The sequence below is a fragment of the Anneissia japonica genome, unplaced genomic scaffold (genome assembly GCF_011630105.1).
Source record: "Anneissia japonica isolate Jap-2015-1 unplaced genomic scaffold, ASM1163010v1 scaffold288234_len121902_cov118, whole genome shotgun sequence".
NCBI lineage: Eukaryota > Metazoa > Echinodermata > Crinoidea > Comatulida > Comatulidae > Anneissia > Anneissia japonica.
In genome coordinates, this window is record NW_022744156.1 from 36,193 (window position 1) to 53,849 (window position 17,657).

General features: G+C 33.1%; 1 protein-coding gene across 1 annotated transcript in view; it reads right to left on the minus strand.

Annotated features, from left to right (window-relative positions):
• LOC117119574 overlaps positions 1–17,657 on the minus strand; it is a 40,773-nt gene that overhangs the window by 20,847 nt on the left and 2,269 nt on the right. Inside the window, exons 2-6 of the mRNA XM_033264402.1 lie at positions 17,057–17,125; positions 16,832–16,906; positions 16,670–16,741; positions 11,534–11,593; positions 11,059–11,228 (exon numbers count right to left, since the gene is read on the minus strand). Of these exons, the coding sequence (XP_033120293.1) occupies positions 11,059–11,228; positions 11,534–11,593; positions 16,670–16,741; positions 16,832–16,906; positions 17,057–17,125 (446 nt within the window). The remainder of the gene's footprint in view (positions 1–11,058; positions 11,229–11,533; positions 11,594–16,669; positions 16,742–16,831; positions 16,907–17,056; positions 17,126–17,657) is intronic.

Genomic DNA, 17,657 nt, shown 5'->3' on the forward strand with positions numbered 1-17,657 from the left:
TTGGGTTGGGATATACATGTTAACACAATGGTATCTAAGAGCAGTCGTAGATTGTATATGCTGAGTCGGCTCAAGCGATTTGGAGTTCCAGTCCAAGATTTGGTGTCAGCGTATACTGGATATGTGCGCCCTACTATTGAATATGCCTCACCTGTCTGGCATGGAAACATTACCAAACAGCAATCCAAACAGATTGAAAGAATCCAAAAAAGAACCAGCCGTATCATTCTTGGCACAAATTATGTGACGTATAACGACGCACTAAATATTACTGGTCTCCAAACGCTTGAAGAAAGAAGAATCCATTTGTGCAGTGAGTTTGCTAATAAATGTTGTAGTTCAGATAGATATAAGCATTGGTTCCCTCAGAATAGCTCCATTCGATTCCTCACTAGACTTCTAAATAAATAATGACAATTAGTATAAGTTTCTAAATTTTGCCTATAGTAGAATTTAGGCGGGGCTCTTGTTGCAATATGATTCAACACATCTATTTCCCTTGTTTAATATGAAATCTAACAGTTATTTTTCTAGTCAAATAAATGTAAATTATTTATATTTTTATATCTACCAATGTGTACTTTTGTATAAATCATAATCCAATTGTTATTCCTTGTGTTTTTGTGATATTTTATTATATAATAGAATGTTAATGTTTGATCTAATAAATTTTTATCTTATTTCTAGTTTTATAGATCTCAACTTAATTTTAAGGCCCTATTCCCGGCAAAATTTCAATTTTTAAGAAAAATCTAATTTTTGTATAATGTTATAAAGATTTATAAATATAATACGGAATTGCTAGTTTAACTGAATTTAGACATTCCTAAGAATGAAAAAAATGTAAAATAAGACTGAAATTTGATTTTTTGTGTTCCACACAAAAAATAAATGCGGATGAAGCAAATGCATATTTTCTAAAAAAAGTCATTTTTAGTGAAATTTTGCCGGGAATGGGGCTTTAATGTTCTCAATTATGTAATCTTTTTGTGCTATTTTATGTGTTTTTAGGTTTTGTATTTCCGAGTTTTAATGTATTCTGATGTAACTCATCGTTAATGCTGCCATTTGAGATTGAATAAAAAATATTAAAAAAAATATTGAAAAATATTGAAATATTTAAAAGTATAATTCCTTAAATTCATTTTTTCAAAAAATTTTAAAACAATTTTTTTTTTTGGATAAATCTTTCCACTTCAAATGCTATAGGCCTATTGATTAATTATAACTATGATTAAAAAAATATATACTTTATGGCGAGTATTTTGATTTTTCAGACCCTCTTCCATTTATTTTTGGGGTGGGGTGGGATTTATAGTACAGCATATAATGTTTATTTTGAATCTATTTATTATAGGCATATCTATTTATTATAGGTATATTGAACTGAAATAACCTCTGACAACTCACATCTGTTAGTTATCTCCATGATATTTAAAAAAAAAGTAATACTTTTTTAGCTTGCTAACGATAATGAGCATAATGATTTATCAAAAAATCATCATTTAACCTCAAATGACCTCAAACCCCACCCCAGACGTTTTGAGAATGGCTCTCTCACTGTTTAGTTGTTCGCACGTTTATAGATCAAACGCTGAAAATGACTTTTGTCACAAAAGACCCAAAAACGAAGACCCCTATTTTTTCTATTTTATTTTGATGATAATGAACCTGGCTGTCACAAAATCAAAATTTTTTTGGACGTCTGTTTGTGAAATATTCAAGGGTCTTCGATTTATAGACACCCTACATGGGTGTCTACAAAACGAAGACCGAAGACCTGAAAAACGAAGACCTTCAATTTCGCAATTATCTTATTGTAAGTATTTTAAAATCATCATAAAACAGTTGCCAAGTACGTATTTCAATATTTCGTATTTTTATTTTATTAGTTTTCACTATTCCCATGTCTATTGACTGTAAAAACTTGGTTTCGGTCTCAAATTATTCATATAATAATTAGTTTTACTCAGTTTTGGTTCAAATTTTTGAAGGCACCTAAACTACAGTTTTGACCTTTGACCTAGCTGGCCCCTTTAGATGTGTGTAACTTCATAATAATAGGTCAAATATATTGACTTTGATGTCATATTGTTTAGAAGTTGTGATTTTATCAGAAATTTAACAATAAATTGTATTTCCATCAATCAGCAGCATTTACTCATTTTTTTCATAATTTTATACACTCACATATATAGTCACTTGTTTAGGCCTAGCCTAGGCTAGACCTCGGCTATGCCTATTACTATATTATTTTAATATACAATTTTAATATATAAGATTAATTTAACATGGATATAGTAATTCATACCTAAACAATACATTAAATTTAAATGTAAATATAATAACGTTAGCGAATAAATAAAAATAATTAAAACGTGTACATAGTATCACTAGTACAATAATAAGATTAATATTTTTCAATCTTATAATCAATTTTATATAGCCGGAGTTAGTATTGACCTAGCTACTATGGGTAACGACAGGTATACGCTCTCTGCAATATAAAGGCTTTTTCTATGAATGGAATGACCTGTACGAAACACTCCTGTAGACCAAACCCACTACCGTTACGATTTTAATCGTGCGGGAAATATCCTCAAGACTAAAATAGGATTCTTGAAAATACAATTTCTATATAATAGTAATAAATTACTTACATTCTGCTGCCTATTATAGGATGTATTAAGTCTTTTTAAAATATATTTTTCATTACTAATCCTAAAGATAGCATTTGTTAATAGTGTAATTTAAAATAAAATATTGCTCATCATTTTCTGATAACCAGCCAAGATTGATATAAAATTGTACCTTCTAGACAATTTATACTAAAATCAACACTCTCCAACTGTTGTTATGGTATTGCAGCTGCACATTGGCCTGCAGGGTCAAAGGTCAGGAACGTAGTTTGTGCAATTTCTAAGTGAATTACAGTGAATCGGAACTTGTTCGTCCCGGATAGAGATTTTGGCACACATCCCATGTTATTCCTAGGGTTCAAATTAGTCTATAACAGTTGAGAAATTCTATCCTAAATGAAGTGCATACAAATCTTAGTCAGGTCCTAGTACTATGGAGTCGCTAAGCCAAAATATCTTAAATAAGCCTTTATATCAAGACAGTCTAAAAATTGTAGTACTAGATTAGACACATTCTAAGTAAGCCTACAGCATGGTCTTCGAAAGTATAAAAAAAAAACAGAGTAGGCTAATATTAAATAAGGCACGGTATTTGAGTAGGCCTAGGCCTACAGTTCAAGCTTATTGTGTGTGTGTAGTAGCAGTTTGCTCCCTATTACTTAGTAGTACTGATTCTGAAGGACGTTTGGAAATGCTCGTAAACAAATTACTAGTAATTCGGACAGTTAAATTACAATTTTACAATTAAAAGTTTTTTTTTATGAGAAAAAAATCCCTGCCTATTAACAGACAGTCAGCGTTTATGTATTCTTCTGCATGATTCATGGGTTGGTAACATTTAAGGATTTTTGTAGAACCGTCTGTAAATCAATGAAAGCTATTTTTACTTCCATCTGATTTTGATCGTTTTCAATATAAAGCTATTCAATCTTTAATTGGGTAAACACAGCCTAAACAGTACGTCATATCATGTGTAAAATAGAATATCGTAAAATTAGTGTTTATAATATACCTGCCTTTATTCATATTGAATATGAACGAAATGTTTGTAAGAAGTCAACATTTAAACAATACATAATTGTAACTGTGTGTCCGAGCATTTCTAATCTACACTACTACACTGTTTTTTTTATACTTTCAAAGACCACGTACGTAAACACTGCCTAGGCATAGGGATATTGTAATTACAGTAATAGTCAATTAGGCCTACGGTAGTCCACTCTGTATCGACTGTATACATTTTCCTCTCGACCGACTACCAAGAGATTTTGGCCTACACTAACCATGGAGGAATTAGTTTAGTTTCGAAACTAATATCCTCCATGCCCTAACAACGCCGTAGCTTTCATATTCCACAAGCAGCCAACACCACACCACTTTCGTGACTCGCGAGAGGAAGTGTCAAGCATGCATGCATTATTCATGTTATCAGTTCAGCTAAATGACCTTAAATAGTGACCTCTATAATTTCTGCTTGAACTGTATGGGGAAAAATAATGCTCCCGTGCCGGTTGGGCCCGCACCGTTGGATTCGCCACTGATAAGTCTAAGAACAATGGGTCAAGCTCGCTCGTCAGAAGGTTTGTTATTCATAAGGTTCATTATTCATAAGGTTTGTTATTCCAGGGAACAGTGAAATTTCACTGTTCCCTGGTAATTCATAAATTTAGCTTACCCTATACCAGAGGGTCGTTATTTATAATGAAAAAAAAAGGTTGGCTATTCATAAAAAATAAGGACTGCTGTTCATAAGGTTTGCAGTCATAATCGAGGGGTCACTATTCATAATTTATTAAAAGGACCACACGGTATAGGGTTCGCTACTCATAATATAAATAAAGGACCGTTATTCATAAGGTTTGCTATTCATAATAAAAAAGAGGTTCGATATTCATAATAACTAAAAGAGGTTCGCTATTCATAATAAAAAAAGGGGTTCGCAATTCATAATATAAAAAACGTTCACTTAAATTAATAAATAAAAAAAAAGGTAATAAATCCATCAAAAAAAAAAAAAAAAAGGTTTGCGGTAAAAAAAAAAAGAAGCTAATTATAGTTTGAAAAGAAAAATGGTTTACTGGTCATTACAATAAGAGTGAAAGCTAGTCATAATGCTGCATTTCAATTTCACCCCCACATAACGCCTCTCTCGTGCACTCCGCCCGGCACAATTTTCCCCATTAAACCACCACCCTCTTTATTGTCATTCTTTGAGTTCTTTTGTTTTTAACTGTATTTTTTTTTATCGATAGGTCTAATGTCAATAAATAAAGTGTACATACTCAATTATAATTATACGCTTTTTCAATTCACGTGAAATGAAAACTACAGTTTGCAAAAATAAAATATACACGTTATTGTAAATAAAATATAATAATCAAGTGAATACAATTCTAAATACTATGTAACATCAGTATAAACAAAATAAACAATTTTATTATAAATATATATGTATATGTAATATAAATCATCAAAGGTACATATACAGTGTTTAATAAAGACATGATGGAACATCGTAGGCCATCCTGTTGCTTTTCAACCAATAAAGTCCTATGAAAAATTCCCGCGTCCGCGACTTCATTATTAAATATTAGACTCTGTCAGGGATATGATCTAGCCAGGTTGAATTAAGTCACTTTTTGATTGAGGGAAATGGTTTGATTTTAGTATTACTCGATGAGGAGGTCATATGAACATCATGGTTTATGTTAAATATTGTCATTGTCACTTTTACGGATTTGTAGCGTGTTTTAAGGTGCGGTACAATACTGCAGCTATACCTCCAGTTCAAGACTTGTTTATTTTCCCAAGCGACGAGGGACGCTATCGCGTATGCACTAGCGATCGTCGTAAGAATAGCATTGAGAACTATCTTCACGACTCGTCGTAAAAATAGCCACAGCGTTGACCAGCGATGCAAATCAAATTATGCCGAGGCTGATGGGAAATTATGCTAAATTATGCCAAATATTAAATTTCGAATAAGCGCCCTTTCCAAATGTTAAATTTCGAATAAGAGTCCACCCCAAATGTTAAATTTCGAATAAGCCCCCCACCAAATGTTAATTTTCGAATAAGCGCCCCCTGGTTAAGTGCCCCAAATGTTAAATTTCGAATAAGCCCCCCCCCCACCACAGTCTAAACCATTTTAATATTATTTTTTTCCTCACTGAGAATTTAATTAGTTGTTAATAAAACCCGCATCTGTGTGGTTTGGTGGCATACTGTGTAGGCTATTCATAAGGGTGGTTTATTTAGTAGGCCCTATTGCAATTGTATACACAAACATTAAAAAAATACTTTCTCAATTAACTACCCCTCAATAGACAGCAACGACAAAAGCGACACACTTTAAAAAGAAGAGGCGGTAATGAATTAAAGATTTTCATTAAAAAAAAAACCTCAGAAAGAAAGGGGGTCCTCACCTGGGAAAATTTTTATTCCTAGATGGCGGGAAGTGAGCTTTCCAGACTTCTGAGGTATCTTTTAATTACTTTTAAGTTCTTCAAATTCAAGGTTTTCCTCTCTTGAAAACGGTCAGGTAAACTTTCTCACTCTTATTACAGTAAATAGGCCTATTCATGTGTGTATGTACATACCAAAAAATTGAGTCGCATAGGTATTCTTCTTTCCATGAACCTATGAACCCCATAGAGGAAGGAGGGTCTGGGGTCCTCCCTCGGAAAAATTTTGATCCCTAGATGGCGGCAGAAATTAGCTTTCCCGACTTCTGAGGTGTCTTTTAATGACTTTAAATTCTTCCAATTTTGTTTTCTCCCTCTTAAAACTAAACATTCTCATTCTTATTACAGTAAATACTAGTAGGCATATTATGTGTGTATATAAAGTACCGTAGCCTACATTGCATAATTGTTCTTTCCATGAAACGATGAACCCCAAAAAGGAAGGGACCCCCTCCACCAGATCCACCAATGTGAATTGCGAGAAAATAACTCGGTCGGGGACGGGATAAACACTATTGAAGGTTTTTTTTAAAAATGTATTTTTTACTAAAGTTTTTCTCATGCATTATCACATGTAGCAATGTATGACCACTGGTTTTACATAAACGAGATAGGTATAAAATTATGAGACGTCCCAGATTGAATTTTTGTTAACATGCATGGTAAAGGTACTCTCTTGTATATTTTTGTATATTTTTACGAGGAACCTATTCCCTGTGTTAGAAACTGTTAGAAGCACTGGCTGTCATGTGCTCGGATACGACAATGGAGATTTTGTTAGCATTATCAGGGGAAAACAATCATTTTTTAGGTCTTTATTATGTTATTTATTATATTTTAGGCCTTTATTACAAAGCCATAGGTGCTATTTGTACGAAGTGACTCTTAACCATATGTGTCACTCACAATGTAAACCTGAATTTTCAGAAGGAGAATTACCATTTTTTTTGCATGCACATTCGCATATGCTGTTTTTGTTTTATAAACTGTTGTAGGCCTACAGTAGTTTGGGTTTATGACATTTTAACTTTTCTGATAGGCTTGCTATCGTCAGTTCGTTTTATGAGGATCACTACATGTGCCCATGAGGTGCTGTACAGAATGACATGTCGTAATTAGGCATTTCCGTTATCTCATCACTTAAATAATGTTTAAACAGTAGGCATTTTCATGGGATTGTCTACCCTATGAAATCTGTTTACTTGTGCTTATGGTCTTTCCTGTCGGGGGTGTTCTTGTCGACGGGCCTCCTGTTCGCAGTCTAGCTGCATGCATGACGAAATTCTTCCCCTTAGAAGAAACGGTCACTGGTGGGTTGGATGATTGATTGCTAATTGCCTGCATGCTGCCTAAACGGCCTTCACAATGAGTAAACAAGACCTTGGTAGTAGGAGAAAATTGGACACAGTTCAGCCAGTACTGCTCCAATAATGGTAAAATTTCAGAAAGTATACACAATTTCTGAATCTAATGTTTTTATTTAAAACATAAAATGTTTTAAACCAAAATCCGACAATAATGAAAAAAGACAGTAGCGTGCGTCTGTGGATTTACTTTACTTTTTTCACGAATTTCGCGAACGTAAAACCGTTACTTGGCGATCGGGAGAATACCAGCCAGAAAGATGCATCAATATTTTATTAGTTCTCAAAAAACAAAGATGGTAATTTTGGTCATTTTCAATACACATATGTATTGAAAATGACGTGTATTGGTGTTTATGCTGGCCTAAATAAATATAAGAAAACGATTCTTTCTAGCCTATTCTATTTATTTTATGATCGTGTGGCGTACAGCAATGTTTACTTACATCCCGGCTATCCAGGGGCTAGCTATTCTGCAGCTTACAGCTGATGTATTTCAACCTAGGCTCAGAGAGTAGTAAATCTCTATTTAATAGGGCCTCCGAATCGAGCGATGAATATTTAGTTGACAGTTAGAATTTAGGAACAGAGAATAACTCGTCATGTATTAAAATCAAATGCTAAATTGATTTTATAACTGATATTCTGTATCTTCGTTGCATACGATCTACAGACGATTACTCGCTCTCACGGTCAGTGCACAACGTCACGAACGAACGAGAAGCCCATGTGCTTGAGTCGTGGGCGATTTAGAACCGTCCATTTTGCGGCAGGGTATTCATTTTGTATTATAACTATAAATACACGTGCCTAAACATTACCACATTTAAACATGTGTATTAACCGTTATAATAAACATGTTTAAATATTATATTAATATTCATAAACACGTGCACTAACCGTTATAATACACATGTTAAAATACTATTATAATAAGCTTCACCGGGCACACAATGGTTCGGTCTTGAAATGCCAGGGTAGGCACTTCAGTTCAATCTTATTATTTTTGTTTGTTATGCATCGTAATTTTCCCGATTTTTAGGTGTGAACACAATTTGTATTTTCTTTTTAATTATACTGTGGTATAGACAAGAAGAACAATTCCCAGTAAAAAATATTTGCGGGAAATTCAGTATTTGCTTCTGTTCGTTCCAATGCACTTTTTGACATCACACCACATCTAAACATGCGCTCCCGATTATAACTCTTTTTATTGAAAATGTAGGGATATGTTAAGAGAGTATTAATTGTTGTAGCCTAGATTGTAGGCTTATTCATTACGTTTGCCGTGCCTGACCATTGTAAACGAAATATCTCTTGCTCACTCTATATCACTAACCTTCCTAGGCCTAACTACAATACACTAGTACGCGACCTTCGCAGGCCGCCGGCAGCGGGTAATACATTTTAGGTAAGTAGCGAATCTTTCACCAGACCTGTCACTTGTGACAGGGGGTTCGATGATCGATTACCCGAATAGGTCGGGCAGCAGGACCAAATTCGCTAAGGGCTGATTTTTGGCATGTGGGTATATTACGTATTATTGTTATGCCTTTTGTTGATTATTTTTATTCATGGTGACTATTCATAATGTTAAAATGATTATGAAGTTGTTTATACAGTATCAATTATTGTTCATTCTATCTGGATAAGATTATTGGTCGAGAGATTAAACGCTCGGTGGAACTCGCTTGTGTGCGGAGGGGTTCTGTGGCGATGTTAGCCACATGAAGGGCGCCCTCTGGGGAAAAGAGGGAGATGAGGTTTGATAATACTGTACAAGATGGAAGATGGAAACGCATGTGTCTGCCTCTGTGTGTGACCTTACACTAGGCCATGGACGTTGTTTATTGATCCCGGTCCTGACAGAATCACCATAATTATATATACTGATAAATAAGTATCCAATAATGGTATGGTGCGTGTGTATGTCCCTAACCCCCTAAATATGACCTGAGTGTTTTTCTATTCCTATTCCCATCCCGCTTTGCAGGAACAGATAGAGTTACAGATTTAAAGTTAATTAAATGGGGGACGAGGTGTACGGAGCCCCTAAAGGGACATGGTTGGAAAAAATAAACTATTTTGAAGGAACGAAATGATTTTGTTCCCTCGAAATAGTATTCGTTCCCTCAAAGATTAATACAGTGTTCGAATAAAGAACAGAATAATACATCATGTAGCAGAGCTCTCAACAAATGTAGCCCTGTAAATAAATGAATAAAGAAATTGTGTAATAAAATGGCTCTGGTGGGACTCGAACCTGCGACCTTTCGCTGTGAAGGCGAGCGTCATAACCATTAGACCACATATGCTTCATGGATAAACAGATTCAGATACCACCTGCAGATACACTAAATTATATATAAATAATTAAAGAAAGGTAAATACAGTGTTCAAAATATCATCAGCAGAGTGCTCAATAGTAATTAAACCAGAGCGAATTAAACAAAAATAAGAGGTTCAACAGTAGGTTTGATTAGGCATTTTATTACAATTTAGTTTCGTACTACACGTACGTGGTGCAACACTATTCTCATAAAATTACCTAATGACTAAGATCATGAAGGAATTAGTTTAATTCCTCCATGCTAAGATAGATTATCAACACAGACTAATTAATTGTAAAACGAAGCATGGAGGAAATAAAACAATTTTTGTTTTATTTCCTCCATGAACGAAGCATGTGCAAAGTAAAGGCGGTAATAAAGATAAACTATATATCGTAAATTCCACGATGGTGTGGATTGCACAGAATACAGAATACAGAACTTTATTGGTCTTGAAAGTAAAAATACAATGAAATAATATTTCGTTCCCTCGAAATAAATTTCCTCGGAATAATATTTTGTTAGAACGAAATATTATTTCATTCCCTCGAAATGATTGAGTTCCCTCGAAATATTATTTCGTTCCCTCAAAATAATATATTATTTTTTCTAACCATTTCCCTTTAGGTGCTCCGTAGAGATGTATAATAATGTTTTGAAAAAACTCCTCTCCGGAGATTCCCGGAAATATCACATGTAGGCCTATACTTAAAAAAGAAAATTGCCTTCATATTATGAGTTTAAATGTAGATTGAAATAATCACGGCCGGCATAAACAGTATGCAAATGTGGTAACAGTGATGATAGTTTGATGACAGTTTGGCTTTCTCCAATTCCGAAAATTGTATATATAGACTTAATTGTTATTTTGTTATATAAACATTTTCAAAATTAATCATGATTATTATTAAAATTAAAGATTATCCGTAAAGCTGAAACGTTTATTGCAATACAAAAACAAGCACATGGTGGATTGTTGTTCTAAATGTGATTAATTATTAATAAATTAATTTAATTTATTATAGAATCGATAGATGATGATGATGATGATGATTATGATGATGATGATGGAGTTGATAATGATGACAACAACGGCGACGAGAACAATAACCATAATGATAAAAGTGTTGATAATAATAATAATAATAATAATAGTAATAATAACAGTAATAATAATAATAATAATAATAATAATAATAATATTTTTTTATTATTCTTATGATTGTTTTTATATAATTTCAATTAAATTGGACATGCTTACCTGCTGGACAAATATAACAGCCTGAGTCTTGAAGTCTCCCGTATGAACCAGGACTACAGGGTTGACATGTCGTATTATTATCACTAGTTGAGCACGTCATACCATATAAATATTTAACTGAATCATAATTCGCACTCAAAGTGAGGACTGTTTTATCTCCGACACAACTTCTAAAAAAGAAAAATTAAAAAGAATAAATAAAAATAATTATGTAAATGCTTACATGAAATGAAGCATTTAAATTAGGTTCTTGGTAAGTAACTATAATTATTTCAGCAGTATCTATGTCTACCAACGACGACTACAGTGCACTGCTACACTGGTGCTGTATTGTGTAGCCATTCCTAAAATAGACAAATTTGGTTGAAAGCTAAAAATATTATCAGCGTTAGACCTATATTACTGGATGTATAAGTGTATTTCTCCCTGAAATTATTCTTGATAACATATCAATTCAAAGACTTAAGTTACGTACGTGTTTGTGTGTTCTGCTATTTTCGATGGAATATATTTGAGATTTCCACAGTCCAAATACCTAATTAATAAATTATAATAGGTAAGTAAGTATGTAAACCAAGAACAATATGAACCGCAATAATGGAGATTAACTGCTTAAATATGTTTAATATCGTCTAAAAACACAAAGCTTTGTTGAATCGCTAACTGTAGCCTAAAAGACAGAGTTCAGTATTTCGGTACCGGAACCCTCTGTACTGCGAACACACATACAGCATAGTATTATTGAATAATAGTATGTACGAATCCGCCCATGACGCTGCTATGATATGACCCCCCCACCTAACCCCATCAATTCCTGTACCTAAAATCAGCACTTTCAATTCAGTGGCGTCATTGTGTTTGTGGGGCCAGGTGCTTACTGTTATTGGGAGCATGCCAAGTTCGACAAATTTGGAGGCGCGAGACCAGTCACAGTGCAACGGGGAGAGGGGGAAAGGGGGGAATTTTCACCCAGAAAATTTTCCCCCCTCAGCTTTTCCCCACCCCCCATAAAAGAAGAAAAATCATAATATCAGGCGCTTACTGTTATTGGGAGCATGCCAAGTTCGACAAATTTGGAGGCGCGAGACCAGTCACAGTGCAACGGGGAGAGGGGGAAAGGGGGGAATTTTCACCCAGAAAATTTTCCCCCCTCAGCTTTTCCCCACCCCCCATAAAAGAAGAAAAATCATAATATGTAGGGGAAAATATTAAATCAATTTTCTACATATTAGTAGACTATCTAAAATCGATTAAATAAGCCTCTGAAACCCCTAAATTGTCAAATTTTTTTTGGGGCTTTGCCCCTGGACCGTTTTCGAAACATTTTAATCAGCACCCGACCACGCCTAGTTTGTTCCGGTGGGCACCTTGGCTCCCCCTCCCCCCCAAATCGTACCTTGCCCCTCACTTGCTCTCCCTCCCCCCAGCTTCCAGACGCTGGCACCGCCACTGTATGAGACTTTTGCTCTATAAACCTTTCTCCTGGGGTGGGACATCCCCACCAATGGGATGGGGAATCCCCACGCCAAGAGAATGGGGATGGGGGATTTCCTGGGCATCCCCGGAAGGTTTTTTCCCTAGAGACTCAGAAATGCACTGTTTGTTATTAGGATTGTATTTTTACAACTGAAAACTTGTTAGAAATAATCCACATTTGTTTTCATCAGAATGCATATTTCTGCCGTCCATGATCGAACCTATCCCACCAATATGAGCCGCACGCGTGGCAGCTGGCAGTGCGTTCTTGCTCCTATTGATGCAGCTTGTTTGATCTGATCAAGAGAAATATTTGATTTTTTACTAACAATTATCATAATTTATCAACTAAAGAATACATGAGATGCCATAAAAAAATAAATGAAAAATTATGTAATACTGTAATTATGAAAGAGACATCAGAAAAAAAAAATATCTAAACAAACATTTTAAGTTCGAGCCGAGCTCTTTGTTAAAGATCTGTGCTCTCGATTTTTTTTTTCTAACTATCAATGTCGGGGCCCCTCGTACCTGGGGGACCTGGCGCTCCGCCCCACGTCAGCGCCCGAGCGTAACGCCACTGTTTCAATTTCAACTATTAGATTATTTACTCATCTTTACCCGCATCTTTACTACCGCGTATTTAATAAAAATTGTTAACAAAAATGATGACGATGACATGACTATGATGATGAAAATACAAACAATGGACAATAATAGAGTGCATGCCGTCATTTAGTACGGCAGCTTAGAACCATATTTGGACTTCATGTGAACGTTCCGGACAAAAGCACCAATTTTTTTACATGCTCCTTATGGTCATAGCATTCAATTTTTGGTAGGAACCACCTCATCCGAGGTCATTATGGCGGCCATCTTAGATTTCAAAATGGTAGCTTTATAAAACCTATATTTATCTATATCTCCGCTTCTAAATCAGTTTGAATTATAATTCTGATGTCTAAGAGTATATTTATATGATCGAAGAATACCATCATATGATTTTTGACCTGCTCAGATTGCCACAAATGGGTCATTTAAGGTCATTCAAAGTCAAATATTGTATGGTATCTTTAAAATTACGTAATTGTCAAATTTTACATTAGAATCATACCCAGGCTTTCAGAATTCAAAAGTTTTACTCTGAACTACAATATTTCATTCGAGGTCATTCTGGCGGCCATCTTGAATTTCAAAATGGCTGCCAGACAAAACCTATATTTATCATTATATCGGCTTTTAAACGACTTCCAATACGAATTATGATGTCTAAAACTATATTTTGATGGTCAAGGATTTATAGCACTTGTGACATGGTCAGATGGTCATTTAAGGTCATTCAATTTCATTTTTCTGTTAAATACGTAGAATATCTTAATAGTTTGTAAGTGGTCGTGTTTTTACAGCAAGATCATACATAAACTCACAAAAATTCAATTTTTGATAGGATTTATTTCAACAGAGGACATTATGACAGCCATTTTAGGTCAAGGTAATTTAGCAGCCACATTAAATTTCAAGGTGACCACCATGTAAAACATGTTTTGTTCTTTTAGATATGTTTACTGTATTGCATAGTGAAAGAATAACATCAAAAGTAGTGACATGTATTTGTATTTATTATATTCCATTATACATTGAAAAAGTATGATATCAGATGTTCTATTTAATTTGAAATGATAAATTGATATCAAAAAGAATGGTATAATATATTCATATACATGTATATATATATATATATATATATATATATATATATATATATGGCACTGTTTCACATATATATATATATATATATATATATATATATATATATATATATATATATGTATTGTGTGTTGGGGTGTGTAGGTGTGTATATATGTGTATGTATGTATATACAGTATGTATGTGTATATAAGTATATATATATATATATATATATAAATATAATCGAATATGCAATAATATTTTGCTCACACTATGATGACATTACTTTTATGAAATTAGAATAACATTTTGTATTTATAATATTTCTTATTGTATACCGTGGTACAGTATGTGTTTATTTCAATTAAAAAGGATAAAAAATTGTGGGTTGCCCCCACAAAAGATAAAAAAAAGGTGGTGACATGGTCAGATAGTTATGGTCATAAATAGGTCATTTAAGATCAATATTGTATGACATCATAATAATACATCTTCTCGGATTGTTATTATATAATCAGAATAGTGGCAAAATCAATGAAATACCTATAGTATATATGTATATCAGTATACAGACTATGTTATATATAAATTAAAATACTTTGCTGTGTAGCAGTACATAAATACAATACTAGTTAAAAGATAGAATAATAATAATGTTGTAATATATAAATATGTATCTCGACCACAGTTCTCTGTGGTTGAGTTGGTAAGACCTTCGCACGTTAAGAAAAAGGTGCTGAGTTTGAGTCCTGGTGGAGGCAAGGATTCCTTTTCATTCTGATCAGATTTTCCTCTTCTGTTGCATTTAAATTTTATATTATTATTTACAAAATGGGTTTATCCCATTGGTCTATTAAATTAAATAAGTATATAAATTAATATTGTTTTCTATTATTTGTTTTTATATTACATATGCGCCTAAATAAAATGTCCTGTAGACGTTCAGCTCTCATAGTCAGCTAATTGAAAATTAATTTAAATATTGTTAATACATCATAAAATATATATATTATAATGTCAACTGAATATATATATATATATATGTATATATATGTATATATATAAATAAACACTGTCAATAGGTAAATGATTGAAGCAATGCTTATTTTTATTTGTTTATAAATACATGTATATAGGAATATACTTTATTATATGTGTATCTAATAATATAAAGAAATTATTATATACAGTGAGTTTAATGACAATAAAAGTATATACAAATTAATTTAAAGCATATTATCTCACTGAAAATTGTACATACATAATTACTATATATATATATATATAAATATAAAAAAAAATATATATATATATATATATATATATATTATATATATTATATATATATTATATATATATATATATATATTTCATAGTAAAACATTAGAATTCTGAGAGTATGGATAAGATTCAAATGTTCTAATGTAAAACATGAGTTACGTAATTTTTAAGATACCATACGATATTTGACCTTGAATTACCTTAAATGATCTATTTGTGGTAATCTGACCAGGTAAAAAATGGTAATGGTATGGTATATACATTGAATGACCTTAAATGACCTTTTATGACCATCTGACCATGTCACAAGTGTTATAAGTCCCTGACCATGAAATATAATTTTAAATTACTATAATTCTCATTAAAATTGTTTAAAAACCGATATAGTGATAAATATAGGATTTGCGTAGCAGTAATTTTGAAATTTAAGATGGCCGCCAGAATGACTTCGAATGAAATATTGTAGTTCATAGTAAAGATTTTTAATTCTGAGAGTGTGGGTATGGTTCTAATGTAAAATATGACAATTATGTAATTTTTAAGATACCATACGATATTTGACCTTGAATGACCTTAAATGACCTATTTTTGGCAATCTGACCAGGTCAAAAATGGTATGATGGTATTCCTTAACCATATAAAAATAGTTTTAGACAGGAGATATAAACATAGGTTTTATTAGGCCGCCATTTTGAAATCCAAGATTGCCGCCATAATGACCTTGGATGAGGCGGTTCCTATCAAAAATTGAATGCTATGACCATAAGAAACATGTAAAAAAAATTGGTGCTTTTGTCCGTAATATCCACATCCATATCTGCTAAGCTGCCGGACTAATTTATATGTTATCAATTTCATTTGCACGTAATTTCTATATAATTGCATATTCAGGCGAATGCACAGCTTATACACGTTGTGTCAGATGATTTGTGCTGTATGAAACAACCATATACGTACCGGTATTGTTTACAAGTATCATTATTTGGTTTTACAATACATATTATTCTTAGCATGAATACATATTATTCTTAGCATAAATGTATGCCTATAAGTGTAAATACAGTATTGAGTAGGCCTATGCAGGACCAACATTGAATAATGAATACGTGAAGTGGATATTTGGTGAATGCTAATGTATGCTAATAGGCTAATAATTTGTGCTTACACTGTTGAATTCGGTGCCAGATGAGAGAACGCGCCTTGGTCTATGTCTTCGATCGGATTATTAAACAGAAAACTGCAAGAAAAAAAAATCTTACTTAACTTGAGAAACTCAGTAAAATTGTTTTGATACTTACTGTAAAGGGCCTGCCTACACTTTACTTACATATACTTAAGCGATTCAGTGTGTACTTTGAACATTTCACTTGTGATTTTGTGGAGATTATTTCCGTGAATATATCTAAAAAAAAAAAAAAAATAATTGTGAGGGTACACTCTTCATTAGTTAGACAACACGTACATCTTTTTTTTTAAAGACAAAAAACATTTTTTTAGTATTTGCAAAGTTTTAATAAGAGCGTACAACTATTAGTATTGAACGTGTACTTGCATATCTGTGAGACTGGTTCCATTGAAAGATCCATCTTCTATATACGATATCTTATTCAGGTAAATGTATCTTTTGGGTTGTAAAATAATATCAGTGCATTAGTCCAATGTGAAAAATGAACAGCATTATTATATAAATAATATCTCTTTATTATTTATAATATCTCATTATATTATTTATTGATTTCAATAACAAGTTATGCCCTATTTATATGCTTTTCGTCTATACAATTAGTAAGACTCTCAAATATCAGAAAAAAATATTGTGATTAATATTCAAAAATATTATCTTATTCCAATACTGTTACTATACTTTTATGACCTATGAAACCGCCAAGGAGTTTATGTTTACTTGTTTCTTGTTCGGGTGAGTAAAGCCGAACTCCTCGAACTCCAAAAGTAGGAGCATAACAGGATGGGTAGAAATAGTGTCGAATGATAGAAAAGGTCCACCACCGCAGTTTAAGACGCTTAGCGTCAGTCATGTGCAGGCTTTCCATTACCGCCTCAGGCCGTATTGTCCCTGATAGGTAGGAAACTCATAATCACACGAGCATTGTTGCGAAAAAAAAAGCAAAAAAAAAAAAAAAAAAACCCCAAAA